The sequence below is a fragment of the Parasteatoda tepidariorum genome, chromosome 4 (genome assembly GCF_043381705.1).
Source record: "Parasteatoda tepidariorum isolate YZ-2023 chromosome 4, CAS_Ptep_4.0, whole genome shotgun sequence".
Taxonomy (NCBI): Eukaryota; Metazoa; Arthropoda; class Arachnida; order Araneae; family Theridiidae; genus Parasteatoda; species Parasteatoda tepidariorum.
The window spans coordinates 101,708,945-101,735,185 of NC_092207.1; the positions used below are offsets into that span (position 1 = coordinate 101,708,945).

The following is a 26,241-nucleotide window of genomic DNA, read 5'->3' on the forward strand; positions in this document are numbered from 1 at the left end:
CGTTCTTACTGCACTGCTGAAGTGATTTGTTATTCTGAGTTTTGATTTGTTAGTTACCAAGGATGGGCCCGAAATGGATGTGCACAAGGTAATATTATACTGGATAATTTTAAAAATTGATCATAAATAGTTTTAGAAGATAGATGTTTATTTAAGAAAAAATATAAAATAGAAAAGAGAAACATAAATTGCCTGCTTTGTAAATAATTTTAGCCGCGGATTTGCACGATATGGATTAGTACATAGAAAAATTATTTAAATTATCAAAGAAAAAATTTTAATAGATAATTTTTAACACGGATTCGCCCGAAATGGATTTGCACATGGAAAAATTAACAAAGAAAAAATTTTAGCAGATAATTTTAACCACGGATTTGCCCGAAATGGATTTGCACATGGAATTGTATAAATTAATAAAAAAAATTTTAGCAAACAATTTATCCACAATTATTAATGATACTTATTGTTTTTCTTAACTTTCTTAGTGTTTTCTTGTATTTATTTATATATATATATATATATATACACACACACACACCTAAGTTTATTTCTGCAAACATTTGTGGTGTTTTCACTGAAAAGAAACCAATTTTTTTAATTAAAAAAGCAAATTTTTTTAAAAAGGCAATTTTTTTAAAAAAAAGAAGAACTTGCTGACCCGCTAGAAAACTTGAACCCCACTAGATAAGACCGGCTTAAGCCAACCTTGTTTGATCTAGCCACAATTGACAAGTAGTGTCATATGCATCAAACGAAAAAAAAAATTAACGATATTATAGATTCTGAACGATAAGTTCGAAAAAAAGTCGCATTTTTTTAAGTTTACTTTCTCAAGAACAATTTGACCGATTTTGACGAAATTTTGTATTTTGTTGTTTAAAATTACGTAGGTTAAAACGAAGTCAAAATTTGTATACTTATATTTTAAAATTTTTCAAATATATTTAAATAAAAAATAAACAAATATTCTAAAATGTTTTTTACATATCTTTAGATAAATAAATTTTACAATCGCGAGTAAAAATTCTTAAAAAGTTTTCGAGATATGGGGAAATACGGAAAAAGTAAAATTAACATAAATGGACCCAAACATCTGGCTACTGCTCTTTTACATCTAAACAATTGCCAACATATTTTTCAGATTGCTTCCGCCGAGAATATTTTAATGGTTACGAATCCAAATTTATCCAGAAAAATTTATGTTTTGTTTATTCAGAGAAACTACATATTTGCGTCTTGTTTCGTAACATAATTAACCATCTGAGCAAATAAAATTTACTCTTAAGTCGCAAATATTTGGTCTTGAATTTAGCGAGATATTTTTTTCTTACTGTACCACTATAATTCAGTTTAGATATCCCATTTTTTTCATTCAAAATATTAATAATTCACCTAGAATGTGCTAATTGGCTAATTTTATAGTGGATTAAATGTTACGTATGGTGGTGGTACTTATTCCCCTTGGCCCAGAACAAGGCTAGACCAAGTCCAGGAGACCGTTCACCGACAGAAAATCAAACACCATCTGCGGATCCTCCAAAATAAATTTTTCTCCAGTCCATACAGGATAGCAAATGATCTGGTGAAGCCTGGTGGGCATTACATTTTAGGCATACAGGGAACGTCTTTTGACCCTGAACAAATGTTAGTCCGCGGGTATGACCAGTGATTAATCTTGTGATAGCTGTCTGTAGTTTCCTATCACTTTTAAGCTCCAGGGCAGCCCCAGGACTATTTTGTTGATACCATTCACGACTAGGTGGAATCCTCCAAGTCCTATTACTGTCGGCCTTTACTTTTGCATAGATTTCATTGTATGTTAGAAGGCCACTACTATCTATGGGATCATTGGAGCCCACCTTGGCCAGATCATTAAAGTGAAGGTTCACGTGGGAGGGGATCCACTGAAGATGTATATCATTGTGATAAGAGTAAGTCATCAAATTGTCGATGATATTTAGGCCAATTCTGTCACTGATGTTTTGCCAATTACTCAGGTATTGAACTGAGCTCTTACTATCCGTAAAAATCCAGATATTCTCTGTACTCTCAATGGAAATCATGTGTTCTAGAGCTGCGTTTATGGCGATTAGTTCTGATCTGAAAACTGAACAATGGTTTGGGTTACGCCTTTTAATTTTTGTAACGTCATCTTGGTTTTTTATGACAACACCACTACCAGTGTTGCCATTATCGAATTTACTTCCATCCGTGAAAATATGTACTGCTTCATTTGGAGTGTTGTGGATTGTCCCCAGTGCCAACTGTCTAAGAAGTGCTGGATGCTGATTTTTCTTACTACTGGAGGCCAAAAGTACCTCGTGAAAGAAAACCCTCGAAAGGTCTTTCAGTGGGTCTATATTTGGTTCTATCGAGCAGTGTTCTATGTCAGGGAACAGCAGATTAAATTTACCCGCCCTGCAAAAGGGACTGTCTCTTTTTAATCTCTGGACATCTGTCCAATTCATCAAGTAGGTAGAAATACGATGTTGGTCTACATAGCTGTATAGCTTGCTGTAATATTTTGCGGTGCTAGAAGTCCATCTCATAAACAATGGTTGGAGATTAGCCTCGTATAGGACATACTCATTAGGACAGCTATTACGTAAGCCTGTAATGATCCGTGCAGCACTCAGCTGTATCCTTTCAAGCATTTTTAAATTACCTGCCGAAGCTGTCAGTAAAATCTGGAATCCATATTCCAGCATTGGTCTGATAAAGGAAGTGTAAGTTGTCCTTAGGGTATTGGCATCTGCTCCCCAGTCGCGTCCAGAAATATATTTCAAGATGTTAAGTCTCTTTCTTGCCCTCTCCGCCTGATTGGCGATATGTCTGTTGCAGGTAATCTCGGGGTCAAGTGTAAAACCCAAGTATTTTGGATATTTAAATGTTACGTATAAGGGCCAAAAGCGACAAAACTGCGTCAAAATCAAAGGATGCTACAGAATTTGATGTAAAAACAAAATTAAGAAGCTAATTAAAGCGAGTTAAGTTCACTCGGGGTGCTCGAAATGGAAGAAAGAAAGCCTGAAGAAAAACCTGCTACATGAAGGGTTACTTCATTAAGGAAGCTAATATCTTCGATTTCGTTAAGCAATTTATTGAAATCGATTTCTTTCCCTAAACGTTATTTCTATATTTTCAAAAATAAAATGAAAATTTAAAAAATTTCTACATTTTATAAAAAAATTTATAGTTATTAGAAATTTTAATGAAATATGTGTCCGAAAAAAATCTGGTCCTATTTCATAAGTTTAAATATCGTCAGCCCTAATTAGCATATTTAAGGTTCGAGTCATTAAGAGTGTGTCTTGAGTGTATTGAACACGTAAGATCAAATGTTTTACAGTATGCTCACTTTTTTTTTCACCCGGTACATTTGTTAAAGCTATCTTCAACAATTTTCAAACTATTATTCTGCTTTTATTTAATTTTTTTTGTCACTGTTTGCATTTATTCTGTTTGCATCAAATGGTAAATTAGTTACATTTATTTTGAAAAAAGACATGTTTTCATTTACTATATAAAAAAATACTAATTGCAAAAGTGTAAAGTAACCAAATATTTCATATCCAAATTTAAATAAGAATTTCAAAAACAAGGTGAAATGATAGATTTAAATTTTTTCTCACTAATATCGAAAACTAAATCTGTGTAACCCATTCGTATTTTAACCCTTTGACGCAGATGGGACACCGGTGTCCCATTTAAATATTTTTTCCGACCCTCTAAATACAAGCAAAAATATATTTTGTATTTATTAATTATAAAAAACAGCCTAATGGTTAGTTAAAAAAATCATTTAGATTTTCGGAATTGCATTTGCGTTTCAATATAAAATCGGAAAAAAATATTTTGAAAAAAAAAAATTTCATTCATATTCAAAAATGTATCAATAACTATTTTTCAAATTCTGAAAATTTTGTTTCTATTAGATCTAAATACTTCAAATAAGTTAATTTGGAAGTGTTACCTTTGATGAAGAAGGGGACACCGGTATCTCATGCTGTATTTCATAAGCATAAATTATTGAAGTGCTGAATGTCATATTTTTCACTTATTTTGTCCTAAATTAATACGAAATAATGAAAAAAGTATGAAAAAAAGTATAGTAAATAGTCTTCTGCGCCAAAGAGTTTTTTTTTTTAAAAAATTGGAACCTTTTAATAAAATAATTTTTAATTTGGGTGTAACCATCTGAGGGGATTGAACGAGAGCTGCGGTGCCTTCTAGTTAATAAAAAAATAATAATAACAATAAAACAACGTAGTAAGTCATGTGAGCTCTTCTTCAAAATAATAAATTAAAGCATCAGCTTAGTTCTAAATTACTTTACATTTAGCGTGGCTGAGATTTACATTTAGGAACATCTTAGGGGCATTGACACAGCTTTACGTGTCGATGACCATGCTTTTTCTAAGAAATAAAAAAAAGGGAGAGAAGAGACACGCCGTCTCACCTACAGTACTCGTTGACCCTTTCCAGTGAGCTATTTTTGAACGTGAATTGTGGGAATTAACGGACACTGAGGTAGTGGAACTCTCACTTGCAGCTACTGGTGAAGTGGGACGAGAGGAGGTGGTAGATCGGCCAGGCCCTGCAAAAAAACAAAAGAATTAGCTAAGCAGATTTTTTATGTATAGAGTAAAAATAAATTGATTCGAATTTTCTTCGTAAGAAACACAGCTGCGTTGCCATACAATTAACTGAACAAATCAACCTAGTAGGTAATACTTTACTTTATTAACCTTCACCTTTGTTTTAAAAATGAAATCAGATGCATTACGAACAAAACTTTAGAAGAAAAAATTTTTTCGTGAAGAAATTCTTTTTCAAAATTAGGTTCGTAGAAAAATAAGCTTTTTCTATTACTCAGAATTGTCTAGGCAAGTTAGTAAAACGAATATGTTCTAATTCTTCTCCTCTGCAAGAGGAAAATAGGGCAAAATTTAGTGACTGGATTTCAGGTATTGCAATGTTTTAGCATAGCTATGTTTGCTTAAGCAATTTATCTTCCGAAATATAATAAAATTATAAATAATATTAATTATAATTTTAATGTACAATTAATATTAACTTCATTTATCATTAAAAATAATTCATTATAATTTTTATAAGTTTAGATAATAGTATGTATTGCAAAGCACCAAACTTACTACTATGTGCCCTTTGATATACACACACATTTACGTTTAATTTAAATTACTTGATTCTACTTATGTCTTTCCTGTAAAATGTCTTGCAGACTTTAACGATTAAAATATAGAAATTTTTAAACTTAAACTAAATTACATATAAAAAAAATAACAAATATACAAAAAAAAATGCATTAAGTAATCATATATTAAGCACAAAATTTAATCCTAGTTTTCTCTTCATAGATTATGCCATTAATTGTTTAGGTTAGGTAGAAAACGATCTCAATCGACGTAATCAGTTTTTGAATTTGTACAGACATATTTTTCAATTTTTTCAAAAATTGGAAATTAGATTTGTATCTTATTTGTGTAAATCTAGTTTGCATCATTATTGCTTCCCATTAAGCATAGCTACCTAGTTTCTTATTCAGAAAATAATGTCATTTAATTTATTTGTAACAAAGCAATACTTAATAAAAATACCCTTTATCCAACTAGAGACTTTCCATTACTAATACTGTCTGTAAAAAATACAGTTTAAAAATTTTCCTCGAAACTTTTTTTTAAAAAAAAACTGAATATTAAGATAAGAAAGAAGTGATAAAAAGGATAGGACAGCAAATGAGCTTACCTGGTGGTGTTTGTATTGCGTAAGTCATCCTGCATACAGGAGCACAGCCCGCCATGAGGGATAGCAGACGTTGCAAGTGCCCTGCAAACAGCAGGATTCTATGGTTAGCAAGAGAAAAGCACCCTCCTAATGAATAAATGGTGCTCGCAAGGAGGAAAAGGATTCAATATTTGGTGAAAGCAAAGAGAAAAAGCTGAAGAAAGGCAGGAAAGCACACAAAACAGGTGAAGCTTTGCATACATAAAGATGTAAATAGTATTTTCTTTGCGTGCAACAGATCCCCCGTAAACAACAATTTATATTACACTTAAAAATTTTATTTGGTAATAACTTCTCATAACAAAAACGTGATAAATGGATCTTTTGGCTACTTTATCCATCTTTATAAAATATATATTTAAAATAAGCAGATGCCAAAAGGGAATGGTCATGCAATTTGACTGTAAAAGTAGCCTTACTTTGACTTTTGATGTCTTGTTTAGCTTCTCTTGCCATAGCAGCGCGTACTTCTTTACCCAAATTGATCGCACTGTAACAAAAAATGCATGATTTTGTTTTAGTGAAATAAACATCATACACCAAACAGATAAAATTTTAATTGAATTTAAGGAGCAATGCCATTTATGAAAAAAAACATTCTTCGCAAACTTTTTATATATATTTAAAAAAAAAAAACTTCATTTGAAAGTTACATGAAGCTCATATACCATGGAAAATATTTAAATCATATTTCAATTTATAAGAACACGTTGAATGTTATTTAAAAGACATTTTTGAGTTTAAAACAAAATATGGTGACCTGTAAAACTAATTTAATTTTAGAATTAATTTCAGAATAAAGTGAAATTTAATGAAAAAATGTAATTCATAAACAGCATCCTGATGTTTTATATTCATTCCAAATGCATATATGCCAGTTAAAATGTTTTTGTAGATAACAAAGTTATTCAAATGAAGGAATTTGAACAATAAAGTGATAAGCCACACTTTTTTATTTCCAAAAGAGACATTTTTATATCAGACTGTCTCTCAGACAGGTGCTCGCTAGATCACGACACAATACACAGAAACATGTTATTACATGTATGAAAATCGTGGTTTTTCTTTCCAAAACGCTTTTCTGGAGAAACAAATGCACTCCTGAATAATATAAAATTTAGCTTATCATTATGTCCTGTTAATTGTTTTTAGCACAGGTTTCAATATTTTTATATAATTTTCGGCAAACATTATTTTTTCCGTCAAAATTACTGCACGAAAATCAGGAACTATAATCGAAATCCTGCAACCAAAAATTATCCTGCCCTAGAACCGAAATTTAAATATTTATGAAATCTAAAAGAAGCACGAAAGATGATTAACTTTTCTTATTTGTGCTAATTTGGAAAGGGGGTTGGAGATTAATACCTTTCTGATAAATATATATATATATATATATATATATATATANTGTTGTAAAACATGTATATATATATATATATATATATATATATATATAAAATCATAGGCATAGAATCCCGTACCTATGATGCAATAACTTTACGCCCTGCCCATAATATAATGCACTAACAAAATTTCACTTTCTTGTCAGTTCAGCTTTCGCTCATTTAGAAAAACAAATTATTTTAACGAAGAACACTAAGTTAGCAATATAATGCTTAGATTTTAATTAAAAGTTTTGTCGCATAAATAATACACCAACCCATTTTTTTTTTTTACACTTTAAGTTTTTTTCTTCCTTTTCGATTAGTTTAAATTGTAGAGTGGCATTTTTTTTTTTAAATCAATTTGCTTACTTGTTTCTGTCTGACAATGGTCTTTTATCTTTTGATGAAACTGGAGTCAATGTACCATCTCCACCATAGTTGGAATTGCGTGAGGAATCAAGTCTTGGTGATTTACACACCGTAACTTGCTGACGGGCAGACATCAAATTGGTATCGACTCTACTTTTTATTTCTCTCTTAGCTTTCGGTTTTGTTTTCTCTTCTGCTAAACTAGCTGCGATTTTTGAAGTAACTGCTTCCCATCGGCTTCTCTTGGGAACTGACACTACTACCCTTTTGCTTTCAACAACCTCTGTCTTGCTTTTAACGCCGCCATTTTTACAAGATGTAGCTTCGATCATCGCTTTAATTTTTGACATGACATTTTTCTTCGGCGACTTAGAAATAATCTGCTTTCTTCTCTCCTCGTCACATGATCTAGAAGATTTGTTTGAGTTTAAAGGCTGTTTCTTTAGAGAATCAACTTTGGGTCTATTTTTGTTCAATTTTTTCTCTGGAGTGGAGTGTGCGGGAGATGCTGTGGATACACTCGAATGATCACTTGCCTTCCTGCAATCTGCATCTAAATTTTTAGATTGTTCCATTGGCGTATCACAGTTTTCAGTTTGATCGGATAAGTTTGAAGATTTTGCCTCCTCGGGAGACATTAACGAATCATTAATTTCTGTTAGAGTAGTATCTTCAACCATAGTTTCGCATAGTGCTTCGCTTGTGCTGTCATGACAAATAGCAGTCACTGTTTCAACAGTAACATCTGACATCTCTGCATTCATCATTTCAGAATCTTTACTCAAACTGTTGTTTTCTTGGAATGAAAACCCATCTTCAGAATCGCAGGGGCCAACAGAATCTTGTAGTTCTTCTTCAGTAAGGGGTTTACTCGACAAATCATCCTCAGGTCTGTCATTGCAACAAGAATCGCTTAATCCAGTAGAATAACCAGAAGTGCTGTTGCTTTCTGCTATCTTATAAGCATCCACTTCATCAGCGACGATGCAACTGTCCCTACTAGCTGTTGAGAATCTTTTTGTGCTATCTGTTGAGTCCATAGAAGTAGCCATTCCTCCTTCTATCTCACCATCTTCTTGGTAGCCTGTATCTGAGCTGGCTACAGTGTAAACGGATTCCGGTCTCTCTAAGGAGTTGAACGTGTTATTGCTGTGTGGTATACAATCTTCCCATGAGACGGTTAATTTTTCTTTCGGAATAATATTTTCAGGTTCTCCTTGCATCAAGGAGTCTCGACTGCTGTCAGTATCATAGTTCTTTGAATTAAGTTCTTCGCTGGCAAAATTTTGTATTTTATTGGTGATTTTACTTTCATGAACTAAACTGGAAAGGGACTGAATTTGCTCACTGTTACTTTGTTCGGAAGTCACTGAATACTGATAAACGTTTGTATTTGTGGTATGAAAAGAATTTTGAACTATATCCATATTCTTAGAAACATCTATAGCACCTGTTTTCGGCAGCGAGTTCAAAAGAAAATCTTTATCATTTACCTCATTCCCTAAATTGGGAACAGGGTTAGAGTAAAAATTTGTTGCTGCGAGAATATTATTTATTTTATGTGGCCGCTCATAATCAGGAAGATCTGCTTTGACTTTGGATTTTATTGGATGAGTCACTACATTTAACTTCTTTTGCGAAATACTGCTTAGAAACTTATCAGTGGAGTTGAGAATCTTGTCTGTTCTGCTATCACTGGATATCGAGTAACTATTGCTATACTTGCTAACATTCGTTTGTTTAGTGATTTCAACATTACGGCATTCGGGTACATATTGTACAGAAACATCGTGAACTTGCTCGTCTTCAGGTAATTCATTGATATCATCAAAAGATTCAGAACTAGGAAAATCAAATCCTTTGACATCACTAGAAGTAGGGAAATCGGGGCACAAAGTAAAATCTTTCATCTGACTTGGCGTCAGAATCCCCAGACTCTCGTCATAGTCAATAGACATCTGATCATCATTATCTACTTCATCTTCCAAATCAGGATAATCATAAGAAGAAAAATAAGCATCAGGCAATTTAGCACCTTCGAAATACGATCTTTCTTTCAATCGTCTCATTTCCGCTGTTAAGGGTGAAGCTTGACCAGAATTTGTAGGAGTCTGAAGGTATTGCTCAAATTCTTCCATAGCCATAGGTAGACTAGAAATAGTTTTGTTAACTTTGGCAGTATTTTTGCTCGATGAACTCGTATTTAAGCAAGAATCCGGTAGAGGCTCTAATGATCCTCGGTGATCATTTAAACGCATAACATTCGAACTAAAATAGTGTGCATTTTTACCTGTCTCATAGTTATTTAAGCTATGAGAAGATGACGAGTTATTCATGAAACTGCCACTAAATGATTTTCCTCGTCTAGATGAATGCTCCGACGTTGTTTCAAAATTTCGGATTGCTTTAATAATAAGAGACTCGGAACGCCTTTTTTCTGTTATATTTCTGGAATCATATGAGAAACTTTGGCTGTTATTAGGCATGCTAGGACGCATCTTTGGTTTTAAGGAAGTGGGATCACTAGTGCTAGTTTTAATGAATTTAACTCCTTGTGAAGTTGGCACAAAACCGACATTGTAATCCCAACTTGAATGCCTATAGTGCGACTCTTGTACTTTGGGAAGAATCGTATCACTTGGCCAACTACACGCACTCAAATCATTTAGCTTCGATACTTTACTAACAGGAGCAAAGATTCCATGATTTGGCTTGCATGTAAAATAAATAACACCATTCACTGTTCCATTATTCTTCCCTACCGGCTCATCTAATTCAACACCACACCAACAGCCTTCTGCAAAATTTGTCTTGCCGTAATAGCGAAGAATACCAGGTTTCACACCACTAATGCACACACGCTGCCCAATAAGGTTTAGCCATTCTTTGTTCTCATCTGTGTCTGCTAAATGGTGTAGAGATGTTGCGTTAATTCCATGGTCTTCATAATCTTTCTTCGGAGCACCATTTCTATATTCTTTTCCAGAAACCTCTACATACTCAAATCGCTGTGGCAGCCGAGTGCGAGGCACCTTGGACTTTTGTCGAAGAGTAACATGATGTAGCTTAGCCTCCATGGTTTCATATCTCCCATTTTCCTAAAATGAATAAACGAAGATGTTAACACTCTATTACATCGTACAAAAAACTTCTTACACGTTATCGAAACAAATTTATGATAAAATAGCTATCAGGAGTCCAAAAGTTTTAATATTAGTCGTAAATTTATAGTTTATTACAGTTGTAAATTTATTTTTAACTATATTTGTGAATTTTAAAACATATAAATAGAGGAATTTCTTAAATCGAGAATAACTAATTATCGTAAAACTATGCACTTAATTAAAAATAATCCTTTTACAATCTTACAATAATTTCGTTTGTTTCAATATTAATTATAGTTAAATATTAATTAGAAAGAAATTTTTCTAATTTGATACTTACTTTCTTGGACTTTCTACCATTCATGTACAATACATACTTCATGCGATTTATAATAAAACTGAAGTAAAAAAAACCCAAGTAACAAATTGCAGATTATTTAAAGCGTCTTTACTGGATTTTGAATAGTTATTTTAGTTTTTATTACTATTCCTAAGTAACAACGAGGTACTCAGATAACAGAATGAAGATACTTATAACATTTTAAGACTTATTGCAAATTGAGCACGTTGAAAACTTATCATTTAAGTAAAATGAGTTTAAAATTAATATATAACTTTTCACTTTTAAATTCTATGGACGTATAACCCATATACTGCAGATGTAAAATTTTACTAACTTTTTAACAATTAATTTTGAAAGAAAAAATTACAACTACATAGTTTAAAAAATACCCTACAAAAAAAAAGAAGTGAGAGTTGTGTATAAAATGTTTAAGTTAGAATGTAAAAAAAATAATAAATAATAATTGAGAAAAATTACCTGGATTTAACTAAATAACTAATATTAATGCTAAATACATATTTTAGAGAAATATGTAAAACTATTAGATTTCATTTTACTAATGATATGGTAAAGGTTTAAAAAGAGTCAACGATTCCGTACATTGTGGGTATCGCTAATTTATAAAACAATAAATAACTAAATCTTCTTCAAAAATTTTACAAAAGCAAAGTTTTTATTATCTAATTAACTTCAACAGAAATTAAACACCTATCACTTTATTAGAATCAATTTTCTAAACATCTGACAATATTTACCATTTATTAAGTACTTAAATTTATTCTGAAAATGAAATACCCCTGAAACAACTTTTCTTAAATTGGGTATTTTCAAGTATCTGTCCCAACAGACATTTTCTTAACTTACCTGAAAATAAGAGTCCTGACAGAAAGAAATATTTTACAGATATTTTACCGCAACTACTAACAGCAGTACATAATTCCATTCTAAAATACTTTTGCATGGAACGGCGTTATTACGAAAATATATCACACCTGAAATTTACATGAATTGGAATAATGAATATAAATTTTGGTGTTAGAGGAAAAAACGTAGTCTTTTTTCTTCAATCATTTATTTCTATTTATTGACCCCAATTCTGCAATATGGAGAGAGAAATTTGAATATTTAGAACATCTGAAGTTTATCAAAATCATACTCAATTTATATCAAAGACTTATTTCGTATTTAAAACAAGGCCTTTTACGGATAAGGGCCACCGAAAAAAATTATTTGCTTTCGGGAGATGGCAGGAATTTATTATGGATATCAATCGATTGTTTAATTGTTATTTTAGTGTAATGAAAACAAATTTTATGTTTTAAAAATCAAAAAGTGGAATGTATGTAGAATATTAAGGAACCGAAAAAACACTCTGTCTTCTTCAATACAATTAAATCACAGCAGATTTTCAACATTCTCTAGGGGAAAAATATAAATTTTATTATTTATTTTATTGCATATTAATTATGCTTACATCTTCACATTTTTAAATAATCCCAATAGCTGCATTTGTTTTAAATATGTTTTGGTTAAAAAACATTTTCTTAAAAAAATAATAACAGCATAGAAGGGACAAAATATTTAAATTGTTTGATACTTTGTTTAATACTTATACATTTTGGAGTTTCAATATTTTTTCTAAGTCCATAGAAATTAGCTTGAAAAATAATTGTAAAATTTCTTAAGCTAGTTATAATTCTTATCTTTAACTTAAGTTTTGATTGACCACTCGTCACTTTCACATTCCTATTTTAAACAAAAATCTTAATCTGAGAGTTGCATTTATCTATGATTTTAGAATTACTCTTTTCAATACTTACTTCTTTAACTACCTATTAGGTAATAGCATTCACTCTATCAATTTATAAAAAAAAATATATTAATATGAAAAAACACTTGTTGCCTTAGAGACAAAAATGAATATGTTAAATCATTAAATAAAATATTCTAAAACAATTTATTTCAACATATTACATTTTAAACATTTGATTTAAAAATATCGCGAGTCCTGTTTCGCGTAATCTAAATCGTTAAAGCAACTATAAAATGCAATTGATAAAAGGAATTAAGATTTATAACAAAAATCCGTGGGCGAAATTAATGGCTCGATACTTGAGTCAAGGTAAATGTCAAGGCTAAATAATAAACAAACCGTCGCTATGCTTGAAAAATGCAATGAGTGTTTTAAACCAGATTACAAAATTCATCAATAAGACAATTATTTTAAAATATTGAAAGAGTTGTCATTAAATTGTACTCATTAGCATTAGTGGATAGAAATGCATAGAATGGTCGACAATTTAAAAGAGTGAGAAAGGTCAATGCAGCACTTAGAATGTACTAATGTAATCAAAGTTATAAACTAAATCTTAACATAAAAAGGTAAGGTGCCTCAGCAACCAGACAACCAGATTCTTCCAAATCAATCAGATTCAAGATTTAAAATAAACTTAATTACTTCGAATTGACCTCACGTCAAAGATATGAATACAATTATGATCAAAATATTTATATTATGGCACTGAAATCTGTGTATGGAACCTATTATTATTTCATTTTACATAAATACATAACTTTGAAGAGAAAAAAGAAAATTTTTAAAGGAATAATTTGCATGCCAAAAAGTTTTACCACATTTTTTTTAAAAATGTATTTGTATGCAATGTGCACTTGTATGTTAAAGTACGAACACGCTATTTGGGCGGCATAGCTTCCTGTAAGGGAAACTTCTGATAAATATTTTAGACTGAAAGCACATTAGTGACAGTGCAATTAAGGAAGAGATATTTCAGCTCCTCATGACAGTTTAGTGGTTGCTTGAAAAAATGATGAGTGCTTATAAGCAAATAGTTTTAAAATGGGTCAGTAATATTTTTAAAATAAGGATTGGAAAGGGTTAAAGTATTTGTGGGGTAGCAATTGAAGAATTTAAGTTTGCACAAAAAGCAGGCACAACATACACACCTTGTGTGCAGATGAATCTCTCTAGATTTAAAAGTTACTGTTCTCATCACTGTTATGGACAAATTATCAGATAAAACAATAGAAAACACTTCCAGAAAAATGTTTAAGAATCATTCTGATTTCAACATATGCCAAAGGTTCTTTTTCGCTTCGTAATTCAGTTTAGTGAAAACTATTATCAGGGGATTTAAAACCATGTATTTTTATGACTGAAAATGGCGTTTGTGTTTAAATTTTGGATTCATTTTAGAGAAATTAAATAATTTATAATAAAGGTTTTTTTGATATCGATAAACTCATATAACTAAAGATAATAGTAAAAACCTTTTTATCTTTTTTAAAATTTGGAATTGGTTTTGGAGCATTTAAAATTTTGATAATTTTTTATATAATCCCGAAAGGTTAACAAAAATACATATTTTTCCGTCTCTTGGGACAAAACTATAGGTCTTTTATTAAAAATACTCTTTTTATTTTTTACTTCCGCCACGGAGCTTCTGTTACAATTAACTTTAATATTTTAATGCATTGTCTATGTTACCGGCAAAATATGAAACGCCGGCATTATATAGAATGCCTAGGCATTCTATATAATGCCGTACGTTTTTAGGCAAAGTATGAAATATGAGAAGCATTACATACTTTCCCTAGGCATTGTATATAATGCCTAGGCATTCAATAGAATGCCGGATGCTATTTAGGCAAAGTATGAAATAAACGTCCTGATGAGGTTATTATGCAAATGATGTGCATGTTACTGTGAACGACCGAAATCGGTGGTTGTTGACTATCATCGGTGAATGTTGACAATCACATAGTCGCTTTGGTGAATGTCCGAAATATTTGTTACATCCGATTTGATATTAATTTATTCGTGGATATAATTACATTTATTCGATATTTTAATACTTACTGACGATAGATTAGAAGAAACATCAGTATTTGGAGTATCGGGCAAATATATATCGGGCAATGGCACTTGACATTAAAAAATTATCGGTGTAGGATATACCGGGCAATGGCACTGTACCTTAAAAAAAACATCAGTGTAGGGTATACCGGGCAGTGGCACTTAAATAGACCCAGTATGACTAGACCTTTGGTAAATGTCCGGAATATATACCAGTTAAGTGCCACTGCCCGGTATACATTTACCCGGTATACCCTACACTGATATTTTTTAAGGTCAAATGCCATTGCCCGGTATATATTTGCCCGATACTCCAAACACTGATGTTTCTTCTAATCTATCGTCAGTAAGTATTAAAATATCGAATAAATGTAATTATATCCATGACTCAATTAATATCAAATCGGATGTAATAAATATTTCGGATATTAATGCGACTATGTGATTGTCAACATTCACCGGTGAAAGTCAACAGCCACCGATTTCGATCATTCACAGTAACAAGCACGTCATTTACATAATAATCTCATCAGGACGTTTATTTCATACTTTGCCTAAATAGCATTTGGCATTCTATAGAATGCCTAGGCAATGTGTGAAATAAAAATCATTTCATACTTTGTCGGCTAGTTTTAGGCATTATATACAATGATTAGGCATTCTATATAATGCCGGATTTCATACTTTGCCGGTAACATCTACATTACATCCATAAAACCAAAGATCTTTAAAAAGTCTAAAAACAAATACGGATCCATTAAAATCTCGGGAAGAGTAAAACCTAAGCATTTGAGAATATTATAGGGGAAAGCCTTGCAGTTAACTTAATTATAATTGAGACTACGAAAAGCTGTTGTTACGCAACACAATTTAATGTACGGCACAGGGAAGGCACCAACAGGTAGCACTACTTTCCTTGAATCTTAAAAATAAGTTCAGAGATATCGATTGCACATTTCAAAACCCTTTCATTCACCTTGGAAATATTGATCGCCATCATCATGTACTGAATGAACTCTACTTTTGAGAGAAGTTCTCGAGAGAGAAAGTCGTGAAAGTTGGTAAAACCCACGCTCTGATAAAAATCAATATGTTGAGAATTCAATAATGTATTTAGACGAGTTTATATTTGGATTTATCACCTTCTTTCTCTTATATAGCCTAGATAATCTGTGGCTGTGACCAGTTTTGTCTCACTCTACTTGATGCTGCCTCTTTTGAGAAGGTTCTCATTGACTTCCGCGTATTAAAACATCTGCTTTAAGTGAAAAAGGAGCCTCATAATCCGACTAATCACTATGAAAAATAAACTGTTCGTGTTCTTTGTGGAAATGGGCTAATTAAAAACAAAAAATCCTGCAGGGTAATAGTTTACAATCGGGAGCCCCTCTTATATTTGGTGGTATGAAAAATTTATTTGAAAATGAACCAATCAAATAACGGTAAATAAAAATTGTAGTAACATCAATGAAAGCAAAGACAACAAAAAATAACATAGTAACCAAAAAACTGCAGAACTGAACGAAAATTATCGTTAAACCAAGAGGCCTTCGATTCTACATCAAAATAACTAAACGGCGAATTTGCAGAATACATTTTACCATAATTAACATGGTTTTACAACTTTCAATGAAGACAATAATTTCTAATAATTCCCACAGAGAAATGAAGATTTTCTGAAATATATCTGGAAAAATTTCAGTAGATGAGTTAGAGATTTGCCAATAACTCGCCTTCAAATGAAAAAATAACTCAGCCCATAGTTAAACTAACAGAACTGTAGTGACTGTCTTGTTAAGTATACGAGGAGCATCCAATTTTCAGAATATATTTTTAAGTGAAGCTGTCAGGGCAGAAACTCTGATGGGAACAACTCATTCTATAAACGAATGAGACCGTCAAATTTTTCAGTATTTGCGGACTTTAAATTAATTATTTTCAATTTTTAAATCAAAGTTTTTCCTTATATAACTTTAATTTCGTAAAAACAAGATAAAATATTTTTAAAACTTTTGAAACAATTATTTCAGTATCAACTGTATACTGTTAAAAGTCAATTAAATGTTAGTCAAAATTTAATTCATGTCGGTTAAGAAAGGTTCAACGTCCATTTCAGAAAAAAAAATGGACTTGTATTGAATTATTTTCTTTTTCTGCATTATTGAACTTTATATTCGATATCCGATACTCTAAGATTGAAATTTCTGAAAGACTATTAAAAAAACTCCCCGTCACCACCGAGACACTACAAAGTATTTCGAATCTCCAGTATAGAACACGGTATTTAAAATATTCAAATTATCTCGATATCTAGAATACCCGGAACCAAAATCACCTATGAATGGAAATTGTATGGTGTATTTGACGAAATATACATTGAAAAATTGAGTACAATCTTTGCGAACCTTATGGTGTATTTCTTTTTTGCCCAAATGAATCGATAACGTCTAGAAAAAAAGAATGGTATTCTATTTATTTTCTTGCAAGGAAAAAAGTTTATTACTTTCACTCTTTTTCCCAGAGAATATTTTTTTAATAGATTATTTTAACGCTTACGGAACACATATATTCCATGTAGGTAGACTGCTGGGACTAAATACATCCCTCCTTTTAACAGTATTTTGAACCTGCGATTTGGATGGTTGGCAACACTTGTCATTGCGGCTTTGAAGAAATCACATGTTGAAGATTTGTGAGGAAAATAACTAAAATAGAGCTAAGAAAAAGTAAATGTCTAAATATAACCTTTTACAATGCTTTGAAACATAATTTGCACTATTTTAAAAGTTTATCATATAAAAAAAGCTATAAAACAACCTTATCTACCACTTTGGGATGCATCTCCCAGTAGTCTTTTTTTTTCTCTCCATTGGTCTTTTGTCCCTCAAAAATTTATAATGGAACATCCTAGGATGAGCCCAGATTCCTTTTTTTTTTTTTAAAGTTATTTGTAATGCCATTAATGGTTAACAAAAACAATGCTCTGCTAAATGAAAAACTTCCTTTATAAAAAGTCAGAAACCAGTGTTTAGTATGGAATAAGAGAGTACTTAATTCAATGGTTATTGTGTTAAGCCGAGATTAAATATCAATGAGAGTCCAGATTTTTTCTAAAAGATCCGTTTTTGTGGAATAGGGAAAAATTATACTGATAATTTTGAGGGAATACGTGAAAATATGGTATTGTTTTTGTAAGGGAAAAAACACAACTATGTATTCTAAGGAGTTTTACTTATAAAAAAATTATGCATTTAAAACGTCATTGACTCCGTTTTCAAAAAGAAATGTGCTGTGAAAGATCCGTTTTAATGTTAAAAAAATCCTATAAAAGGCAAATAACTGACCCGAAGTTCTAAAATAAATCAGATTGTGCAATATTATCAAACGATAATTTTTGGAAATAATGCGAGGATTCACTAAAAAGACAGTGAATAAAATCTAACTGAATATCCCATACCAAATCAAAAATTTCGTAGACTACGATACTGCGCGTAACTATTTAGATAAAAAGCATTTTTTTTCCCTTTGAAATGAAAGGGTGAAAGGCAAATGGAGTAAAATCATTAGTGTCACTCACTGTTTTAAGCTACTGAATATTGGATAAACGATGTTATACAAGATTTTAATGAGTTGTATGAATGCAATGAAAATATAAAATGTAGATGTGCGTAACGCGATCCTTTTATTAAAACATACAACTGAAACTTCCGCACAAAATTCCAGTTAAAATGAATAGGCAAACAAAGATCTCTATTTGACTTTGTTCAACTGTACAACCAGATTAGTTCAGTCACGTAATTTAGCGGACTCGCTCAACCATGTCAATTATTATTTTGAAAAAATTTAGAGTCATTGTAAATGAAATGCTTTTTAAAACTGTGGTCGTAAACTATTGTCATAAGAAAGTTGTTGCTTCAAAAAAAAATGCATGTTCGTGGATCTAGTAAAAGTATTTTTGTAATAGCATAAGACATAAGAGCAGTAGACATAAGAATAAATGCAATAAGCTTGTAAACAATAATCTGGAATGCAACACTATAATAAATTAAAATTGATAATGAGTAATCGAGAAATTGAAGTCCTCCATTGTCAGTGGTAAATAAAGATGAATAAAAATCGAAAAAAATAAAAAGTTTGGGATGATTTTTAACCCTAAATAGAGTGTATTTACAAATACTTAATTCTAAAGAAAGTCTAATGGGAAGGTCATTAATTCAAAGTGATGCATATTTATTTATTTCGTATTTAACTAACCCTATATAAAATCCACAATGAATAACAATTTTATGTGCCGTTTTCATTATGCAAAAAAAAATTTATGGAAAAACCAGCTTATCTATCTCGAAATAAACCCTTCATTATTTTGATAAGTAGGTTTACACAAAATTCGTAAAAAGAATTTCGAAATGATTTGCTATTTAATTTTCTCATATTTATTTCATTAACCTTTTGACACAGAATTTTCATTTAACACATTTTTCATACTTTTTTTCGCATTTTTTGTACTAAATTAGGCTATAATAAATAAAATATATATTTAATATTTTAATAATTATTGGTAATGAAATACTGCATCGGACACCGTTAAAGATAAAAGTTTCGATAGGGCTCACTTCTAAACAATTACTTCTCAAATTCGCAGTTATTTAGATCTAAGAGAGGCACAGAAAGTCATCATTGAAATTTCTTTAGTTTACGAAATCATTTATTGAATAATATTTGATTATGAATGGAAAAAAGTATTTAGATTACTTTTTTCCGGATATTTTATTTTAAAACAAATATAATTCTGAGAATATAACAAATATTCTTAATAACTGATAGACTGCTTCTTACAATTAAAAAAATACCAATATATTTCTACTTGTAATTAAAGAAGTCTATATATNATATTTATATATATATATATAGCTTAAATATGTGTAAAATATAACATTAAAAAAACAGCTAAAAAAGTTGAAAATTCATATTGTTTGTGGAAAGAGGTTAAGTTTTATATACCGGTCAAAAATGATTTTCGTTTTGATCAGAATTAAAGGCTAAATAGAAAATTAAAACTCTGAAATTTAAAAACATAATAAATTTACTTGTACTAAGTCAACATTAAGCATAGTTCAATAATTATTTATAGCATATCAATTCTATTAACCTGAAATCTTCTAATCTAAATCAATGAGAGTATTGTTAACGCAAAGTGATATCATCTTAACTATCTAATATCATAAACTTCGAAACAAAGGACGAATAGTTTTCAAAATATTTAATCTTCAGCAGAAGTACTTTTTCGTTTTTTTATTTATAAATAACTTGCATGGCATGCATATCCTCTACAAATGAGGTAGAGAGAAAGAAGGACCACAGAACTAATTTGCTTAAGAGGGAGAAATTATGCTCTCTCATGGAATGAATCTCGGAAAAGTAGGACGGAAATCAGGAAGCGGAAAAAGAAAAAAAATATATATATCAACATGCAAGATACTAAAAGAAATTTTTCCAGAATACACGAACGAACATTGCGAAATGCTTATGTGTTTAAGTATGAAGCACATAAAGAAGTGGACCACCCAGGAAAACGTTTGATCTAATGATCGGATATTTACGTTTTAGGATTCAATCTCAATAATTCGAGAAAGTAACCCAAATATGCTAGCTAATTAGTGCAGACGACATTTTAAGTTACGAAATCAGATACAAAAACGTACTCCTCCGAATAAAAAAATAAAAAAAAATTTATTGTTGTTGACGGGTTCAGACTTATGATTCCCCACAATAAATGCGAAATCCGCAATTCGTAAAATAGGGTCCCAATAATTTGGTCAGCTGGGAGGACCAAAGTTGGGACCACATAATGTTAATTTTAGTTTTTTCATATTTCACCATATCTTGAGAACTTAGTAAAAAAGCGAATTAAAAAAATTTCGCTCACAAGTATAAAATTCGTATATCCAAAGCAAAATGTAAGTTTTAGTAAATGTTTATTATTTAATTTCATAATGGTCGAAAAAAATTTGAATTGTAAGGTATACAATTTTTTACACTATTTTAAAGAAGGTAATTTTAAAGGGCAAAATAAAAAAACTTGAACTACTTCCTAAGAAATCGAACTTTGAAAAAGTCGTACTTATAAAATTCGATTACTTTATTTAGAACTATTCAACCGATTTTGCTCTAATTTTGTATTTCGCCATTGCCTCTTTCAAAATGATATAAAATTTTGTATACCTTACCATTCATATTATTTTCAACTATTATCAAATAAAATGATAAATAAATTAAAAGTTAATTTGTATTTTTAAGCCGTAAGTAATTTTTTGCATCAAATTATTTTTGGATAAGCTAATTTTATACTAGCTTTTTAATCTCTCAAGATAGGGTGAAACTACGTAAAAAATAAAAGTAACTTTAAGGGGTCTAGACTTTGGACAGCTCTCCTGACCAAATTATTGAGACCCTATATCCCAGATTACGGCTAACCCCCTATAGTGTTGGGGGTCAGGAATCCGAATTCGACGGGGAAAAAAGGTATCTTTACTCAGAGAAAGTACGTTTTTGAGACTGATTTCGTGATTTAAATTATAGTCTGCATATGTCAGGTCACCCCCTCGAGCCGTTACGATTGAATCCTAGAAAGTGAAGATCCAATCATTAGACCAAAATTTATTCAGGATGGTCCGTTTTTAGTTTGAGTACTGTACATGTAAATAATACTTAATCTCAATCGTGAATTACTTAACTCTAGCTGAATACTAATTTTTTAGTAGGGGAGAGTGGGGTCAATTGTAACAGGGTACGATTGTAACAGAGCANATTTTTTAGTACGGGTAAAAAGTCATAAATAATCATTGAGTTCATATTAGTTAAAATTACGCAATCAAAACTGAAATTCATATACGTTCATATGCGTATCATGAAATTCATATTTTCTTTTTCATATACTATATACATAATTTGGTGTACATCTCAGTGACACGTTTCTATAATTTTATTGATAGAAAAGTTAACGAGCCTCGAAGTATTTTAAAACTCGAAACATTAACTGATTCGAGAATAATGCTGTTGATCGTAGCCACCACGTTATAGTCTAGAACCTGCAAGTGACGTAGTATGGGTATCCTGATTGAAACGAGGTATTTGTTTACTTTGGCAACTGTTCTTTCAATTCTATTTCGAGTAAGCTGTCAAATATCAATTCCTATCAAGTGAACCATTCTAAATTCTTTTACAAAAATTCTTTCGCAAAGAGTTCAATTCTTTCACGATATATTTTTTACTCAACACAAAAAACAGCCATGCAGAACAAACATGAACATGAAGAACAAACTAATTATGCATCGAATTTGCCAGATACACAAAACAAAGATATATCAAGGTTACAATAAAATAAATAAATCTTAAAAAAAGACGCAGGCGAGGAAGAATTATACTTAAACTATTTCGTTGTTTAAATTCGATTGCAAGGTATTTAATTATCTTCAGGTTAATTAACAATCTAACTTATGTGGAGCAACTAAGCTCAATTTTAACACTCCATTTTGGTTATAAACAATCAACTGGCGCTGACGTTATAGGGCACATGTGAGGGTATCCATGATGTTCTTGAAAAGCAATTACCCAATTACAAACATAAGCAATTTTCCATATGAATCGATGCAACGAATATAATTTTTTTTCCATGTGCCTTTAAATTCACAGTAAATTTAGAGAACATTTCTGAAGTATAACTATAAATGAAATAAACACTTGGTTTCGTTTAGTTTTTAACTACTAATACAGTGATGGTTCCCCCAACATGTTATAGTAATGAAACAAACGAAGTTAGAAACTAAGTATGACAAGGAAAAAACAGAAAACAATTTGAAAATATCACTAGGACTCTTTTGGATAGTATGTACAGAAAATATTAAAGCAAAGATTTTCATTGTTAATAAAACAATTAGAATGTAAAATAAATAATTACTATATTTGAACCAAAATTAAAATATTGAAAGGATATCAAGGATCGAATGTATTGAAAGTCATTAAATTATCTTATTTTAAGAAGCATAATTTAAATAAACGCAATTTAAATTTATAATTGAAGAGCATAAAAAAAATTTGCCATTTTTTTTTTCGATTAAAGGAAAATCCAATTTTGAGTTTTCTCATCGCCTGCGAGTTCACCAATACGCACGTACATTTGGGAAAGTTGGCAATAGTGCAAGACACAGAGTATCAGTGGGGGTACATCTTTACCTTATTTCATCACTGCGCAATTTAATATTTTGAAAACTCATATCCATAACCAATCCGATTTTATTTCTAAATTAATCTAAGAAATATCAAAAGGAATTCTTAATCAATAAAGGTAAACATTTCGAGTGATCAATGGAGACAAAAATAAACCACTAGAATTAACTTTTTAATCTTAAACATAAGGAAGGTTTTTTGTCTGATGGATAGATTGGTAGCAATTTGCCACATGAACTATAAATTATATGGATTTACAAGACATGAAAACTAACTCAGCAATGTATCTTTTATTTTGTTCAAAAACCCAGTCAACCAGATACTTTTTCCTAAAACTGTCACTCCAGTTTGTTAACTCTTAAAAGCGTGTAATCTTAAAAACATAATTCCCATGAGTAAATGATTTTGTTTTTAATGTGTTTAACATGCTCCAAAAGTTCTTGTCTGTTAAGTATTAATAGAGATTATAAATATCCTGTAATTATATACTTTATTGATTTCTTCCAGGAATAAAGTTTCTAATTAGGTTTGTTCGAATCTTACATTTGTTCAACGTTAAAAAAAAACTGTCTGGTTTTAAATTGTTTTCATATTAAAACCTAAAAATAGAGATATACTCGTATCTCATATATTTTCAGAAGAGAAATTGGATATACTAAGACAAGTAAAATACTAGAAACTCAAATAAAAATCGTCCACACTGTAGTTGTCTATCTCGTATTAGTACTGGTTATACGATTTTTTCAATGTTTGTCATAAATAGAGAATAGTATAGTCAAACACCATGGCGTCTACCCGAAGAATGCGTCTGCTCAAAATTCAGCTAAATTTTAATAACTATATGTAACTCAAAAATGTATTAATTTTACAATAACCTAACATAAACTAATTTTATCAATTTTCTTAGGTCAAGTCTTTGTTGCTAATGTTGTAGCATTATACTTGTATTTAATTTTCACTTTGAAATTTAAACTGAAATTGTAAACAACTCATTAAATTTTTGTAGAATCAATAGTTTCTCACAAAGCTTTTTATATACATTTGATATTTAGTACCGCTTTACTTTAGACATACATTGGACTATTTTTAAGAATTATATTTTTACAAATCGATAAAAATCAAATGAACCTAAATTTATCTGTCGGTAAAGGAAAAACAAATCCCATAAAATCTCATATGATTACTACATTTGAAATAAAACACAATCTATAATAATATTTTTATTATAGATTGTGTTTTATTTCAAATGTAGTAGTATCTCTTTTATAACTAGTGAATCAATTGCGTCCCGAAATTTGGACAGTTGATGAAAATTCCTAAAATCGTTCAAAAATTTGGTAGATCGTTCTTGAGAGAGACGTTTGAAAAATGCCATTTTCTCATAGTTTTTTAAACTTGACATTCATATAAATTGAACAGCAGGGGATTCTGTTTTTTGGCTTCAAATATTTTAATGCTAACATCCATGATAAAACGGTGCATCAATGAAAAAATTCAAAAATGGTGCAAGTAATTTTGTAGAAGCGTCAAAAATCCCCATGCTATTATTATCGTCAACGATGTTCAATTAATTTTGGTAATAAGTTCTAATTAAAATTTTAAAAAAATAATTTGTGCCTTAAAATCAAAGTTAAGGGAGAAAAAGTACTTATTCGAATTGGGGGGGCGTAAAAAACCAGCATACTATTATTATCCCCAATGATGATTAATTAGTTTTGTAATAGTTATTAAATGTAATAAAAAAATAAGCTATGTACTAATAAGCAAAGTTTAAAGGAGAAATAGTTCTAATTGATTTAAAAGAAATGTAAAAAATCGCCATAATATTATTGATTCCAATCATGATCAATTAGTTTTAGTAATAGACACTACTGGTAATCGATGCAGTTTTAATAGGCTCCAAAAATATTAATATGTAGGGACAATGTATTATAAGCTTAAAACTGTATTGATACTGCACAGTTTTAATACAGATACCATGGAAGGAAATTCAAGAGTTAACCTCAAGCATGCCTAACAAATACAGTTAATCTTTATTTTGATGGGCTCAACTAATAAAAACGTGTTTTGCTAAATTTAATAAAGCAAAGTCACAGGGAAAGAAAAAAAAACATTTTAAAACTGGAATTAGTTTAGTCTTATTAACTGTGTTAAAATATGTTTTTCAGTTTTGTGAACGATTTCTTAATGCTTTTCAGTACTAACTTATTGATTATTTTCTTTTTTTTCGCCCCAAGAACGGGTATTCAGCTAATAATTTATAATTATAGTTGTAAACAGGATTTTTTTTTCATGATATATAATTATATTTAAAAAGGAAAATTAATTTAATCAATGTTTAAATGGCGAAATTTTCAAAAACAAAAAAATGAGTGGTACTTATGGCAATAGTTAATAGACTAAGTCTTGCAAAAAAATAGCAAGATTGCATGAAATTATAGCTACTTGCAGTTTTAAGTCATTTTTACTTGCAATCGTAATTAATTATAACTTGTAATAAATTAAAAATGTAATCATATTTTGAGCAAAAGAAATTGTTTTTTTTTTGCAACCTATTATATTTCGTCGAGCTCTGATAGAAATATACCAATAAAATTTAAACTAAAAAAATTTTTAAAATCAAAATAAGTCCTTTTTACATCAGAGCTTTACAATATCGCCCGCCAAATGATAAAAAAATGGCAACAAATCTAACATTTTGGTAATGAGAAAACTATCTACCAATCATAATTGAATCAGATTCCATCACAATATGCCATTTTTATAAAAGGAGATAGAATTTGCCTTGTTAAAGACAATTCCTAAAAACATAATCCATCATAAATAAATGAACAAAACAAGGTACGAGTACAACGCTAACAACGTCCTCTGTTAATAATTAATACGTCATGTCTGAAAAACTCATCCCATTGTTTAAAAAATATTCTACTTATAACTCTATCTGCCCCCGTAAATTCTGTTTTGATTCTTCGTTTGACCTTGATAGTGAATTGTGATAAACTCGTAATGCGATGTGATAAACTCGTATATTTCCCTGTAAACACATATTCATTCTGGTAAATAAACAACATTGGTTGGATCATGTTTAAAAGTAAACGCAATTCCTTAACAAATATTTAATAAAATACA

General features: G+C 30.4%; 1 protein-coding gene across 1 annotated transcript in view; it reads right to left on the reverse strand.

Annotated features, from left to right (window-relative positions):
• Nucleotides 1–26,241, reverse strand: part of LOC107438830 (restin homolog) — a gene marked incomplete in the record, with an annotated part of 125,086 nt that overhangs the window by 64,548 nt on the left and 34,297 nt on the right. The window contains 4 exon segments of the mRNA XM_043046544.2: nucleotides 4,460–4,597; nucleotides 5,770–5,850; nucleotides 6,228–6,298; nucleotides 7,566–10,663. Coding sequence (XP_042902478.2) covers nucleotides 4,460–4,597; nucleotides 5,770–5,850; nucleotides 6,228–6,298; nucleotides 7,566–10,663 — 3,388 coding nt within the window.